General features: G+C 36.4%; 1 protein-coding gene across 1 annotated transcript; it reads left to right on the top strand.

Annotated features, from left to right (window-relative positions):
• The first annotated feature begins 3,143 nt into the window (after window positions 1-3,143).
• Window positions 3,144-3,789, top strand: LOC129245113 (probable fatty acid-binding protein). The gene has a single exon (XM_054883102.1). It carries the CDS (start codon window positions 3,150-3,152, stop codon window positions 3,543-3,545), a length of 396 nt encoding a protein of 131 aa, XP_054739077.1. The 5' UTR covers window positions 3,144-3,149; the 3' UTR covers window positions 3,546-3,789.

Here is a 3,789-nt window from a genome sequence, read left to right on the forward strand (position 1 = left end):
CGCCATCTGTTAAAAGCGTGGCGTGGATGAAACGCTGTGAGGAGTAAAACTACGCTAAACTACGTAAAACTCACGCTATGCCAGCGCCATCTGTTAAAAGACTGGCGTGGCGTGTCGTCTTATCGAATGTAATTTGTAAATATGACATTTGATTGATGGCCGCCGTAGCCGAGTGGGTTGGTGCGTGATCACCATTCGGAATTCACAGAGAGGTCGTTGGTTCGAATCTCGGTGAAAGCAAAATTAATGAAAACATTTTTCTAATAGCGGTCGCCCCTCGGCAGGCAATGGCAAACCTCCGAGTGTATTTCTGCCATGAAAAAAATCTGCTCATAAACATATCATAAAACAAATTGAAATAAATGTATAAAAAAAAAAAAAAAAAAATTTTCTTGTGATTCGAACCAAGGATTTCGGATCGGAAGCCCACATTGCTAGCCGCTGGGCTATCGCGCTGTGCTGTCGCCGCAAAATAATGTATCATAAATCTGTTTACCATACCAAAGACCATACACTTTGCGAACGCATTTCGGTGGAAACAGTTGACAGTTATCCCAAACACAATATTATTAGTAACGCGAGACGCGTCATAGAGTGTGTGTGTAGTTTTGAGCAAATCTTACAAACATATTTTGTTTTGTTGATTGATTTCTGTTAAATATGGCATCAAATCAACAAAAACGGAAACCGAAAACAGGTGCTGAACGGCAACGTGAGTATTTGGAGCGTAAAAAATTAAGAGCTACTGTTGAACACCGTGACAGTGAATCCTCCGGTTGTACGATAAGTGATAATTTGTAGTACCAACAACAAGATGCGGAACTACCATTGATGCAGTATTTCATCGATACCTTGATAGATTAGAATGTAGATAATTTTTTACGTATTTCAGTTACCATAAAGCCCTTGTTTCATTTTTGGAAAACGAATCCAATAATGATAATGACAATGCCGAGAACCAAATGTAATTGAGTACAATAAATTCATTTCTTTTTATATTAAAATAAATAAATAATTCTGTTTAATAAAATTCCATTCCATGCTTTCCATGACTTCTGCATGCATTATATTGAAATAATAGTTAAATTATTGATTTGTTGATAAAAGAAGTTTCACTTCAATCGTGCGGGTTCCGTGAACTACCACACACTTTCTTTTTTTTTGTATGGAGGTGGCACAAAGCATTGAAAGCCGAAAAGTGTGAGACTTGCCTTTCGGCTCACCCACTAAAAACCCACCCCAGCTCCATTTCCCTCCCGCGGGATAACCATTAAGTAGTACTTCACGGGAGGCGGAGCGGCAGTGATGGTAAATGGTTTTTTGAAAAATCCCTACACAGCCCAAAAAAATTCCCTAATTTTCCCTACGCTTACAAAAAATTTTCCCTACGAAATTCCCTACATTTTTTTCTCCTGTGTTTACACTATAATGAGGCAATTGCAACGTCAAAATTGAATTGTTTGCTTAAGATTTTTTAAAAATTCCGTACAGAGCTTCTGCAGTTAAATCAGTTATTATTGGAATTATAATAGATCCAGCAGCTTAACCACACGCCGCTCGCTTTCCTCGTCGAAAAATCTCACCATGAGACACATATGCTTATGGAGTCCGATGTCTGTGCTCTCTTCGATCATTATGGAAAATTTGTTTACTTTTAATTTTTTAACTAAATTGTCTTTTTCTTCTTTTGCCAATTAATTTTTTATTATGCTGGTGCACTTCTTTCTTCCAAGCCCAGATTTTTTTATTATTTCAGAATCGGGCACGATTTCTTTTAAGAGTGGGATTAAATGGTCCACCACTTGCAGCGCAACATTATGCTCAGCGTAGAACATGCTAAGTCTTATTTCGAAATTTCTGGAGCCATCGGTTTACTCGCTTTTTCTAAAAAAAACTGTTTATTTTAGATGTCTTTTTAATTGCCTTAATATTTTTTGGTGCATTTTTGTTTCGGCGTGCTTTTGTAAATCAGACTTGCCACAGCTCAAAACTTTGTCGCACGCAGTGCATTTGCATTTGAATGGATCGTTAGCCACTGCTTCAAACTAGCCACTAAAATTTCGTCGTCAAGCCACTTATTATTGAACTTTTGTTTCCGATACTTGCATTGTTTTTCCTGGTGTTCCTCCGAAGAGTCAGTCGAAGAGCTCATTTCTGTAAAATATATGCATTTTAAATATAAAAAAAGCTAAAACTAAAATAATTGCAAACTTACTTCAAAAGTGAAAAGCACCAGAAAACGTGGGACAACTAACAATTTTCGCGCAAAGAAAAAATCGTGCTAGCGTTAACGAAGTAAAAAAGGCAATGCTGCCGTATTAACGCTTTTAAAAGTATGCTGCCATAAGGAAAAGAAGTCTGGCATGAAATCTTACTGCGGATTTTTATTTTAAATAAACTTTTTTAATATTACTGTAGAGTACCTCCACTTCACTTCCAAACATTCCTAATACTCCAACTCAAATTAAGTAAACCACTTCAATTCACTCCACTTTCAATTTCAGTGACATAATTCTTTCATTTCAATGTACTCCACTTTAACGACACAATTCTTTTTCAATTTCAATAACATAAACTCTTTGCCCTTTACTTTGAAACCCGAAACATAAGTAAACACATAGCACACACCAAATGCACTTTTTGTCACACGATACCCCACTCCAAAGCAAAGCCATAACTCATTGTGAAGTAGGTTAACCTAAACAAAATTTAAGTCAACCTAAGCAGAATTTTAATTGTATAGTATTTTAAGTGTTTACAATTTTTGTTATTGATTTTTACTTGCAACAAATGTTTGATTGTAATTATGTATATTGATAACAAGGCAAAAAGAAAGTATAAAAATAAAGCCATTCTATCAGAAGTCAGCTCAGTCAGCTCTAGCAGCTCACACAGCTCACTCCTAATAGTTGGAAGGCAGTCGTTTGCCCTAACTCTAAAAATCTCCTTTTATTTTTAAAGGAATCTTTAGTCGGCAGGTTTGCCCTAAAGCTCTTCCATGAATTAGTAATTCTTTCATTTTCGATGATACCGTTTCGTCAATTTGCATGAGGGTCTCTAATATTATCATTATAAGTACACCACATCACTTGTACTTTACATGGCGATCCTGCGGACGATCCTAAGCGCTAAATAAATCATTAGTAAAAATGGCTGTCTGGGAAGGAAAGAAATACAAATTAGAAAAGAATGAAAACTTCGACGAATACATGAAGGAATTGGGTGTCGGTATGGTTCTACGCAAAATGGGTAACAGTATCAGCCCCACCGTTGAACTGAAGAAGGATGGTGATAATTACTCTTTCACCACTACCTCAATCTTCAAGACAACCACGGTCAACTTCAAGCTGGACGAGGAATTCGATGAAGAGACACTTGATGGTCGCAAATTGAAGAGCGTCTTCACTCTGGATGGCAACAAATTGGTGCAAGAACAGAAGGGTGACAAACCATCGACCATTATTCGTGAATTCACTAACTCCGAGCTAGTGACTACTCTCACCCTCAACGACGTGAAGTCCGTGAGAGTCTACAAGGCTGTATAAATGCGCAGTGCGCTACATGCGAAGTTCAAAACAACAGTAACAAAAAGCTAAAGTAATTTAAAATAAAAAATGCCACTTCTTGCAATAAACTAATATTGAAAAACTAACTATCATACAGCATACATTGTACTTTATACAACTACATATACATATATATATATATTTTGGATTGTGAATATCCCAATTTTGTTTATGACTGATTATTTGCTGATTAATGCATAAAATAATGTAATTAAAAGTATGA

The sequence above is a fragment of the Anastrepha obliqua genome, chromosome 4 (genome assembly GCF_027943255.1).
Source record: "Anastrepha obliqua isolate idAnaObli1 chromosome 4, idAnaObli1_1.0, whole genome shotgun sequence".
In the NCBI taxonomy this organism is placed as follows: Eukaryota; Metazoa; Arthropoda; class Insecta; order Diptera; family Tephritidae; genus Anastrepha; species Anastrepha obliqua.

Bases quoted from the DNA above. Each gene is read 5' to 3' on its own strand.
- LOC129245113 (XM_054883102.1), top strand. From the start codon at position 3,150: ATGGCTGTCTGGGAAGGAAAGAAATACAAATTAGAAAAGAATGAAAAC.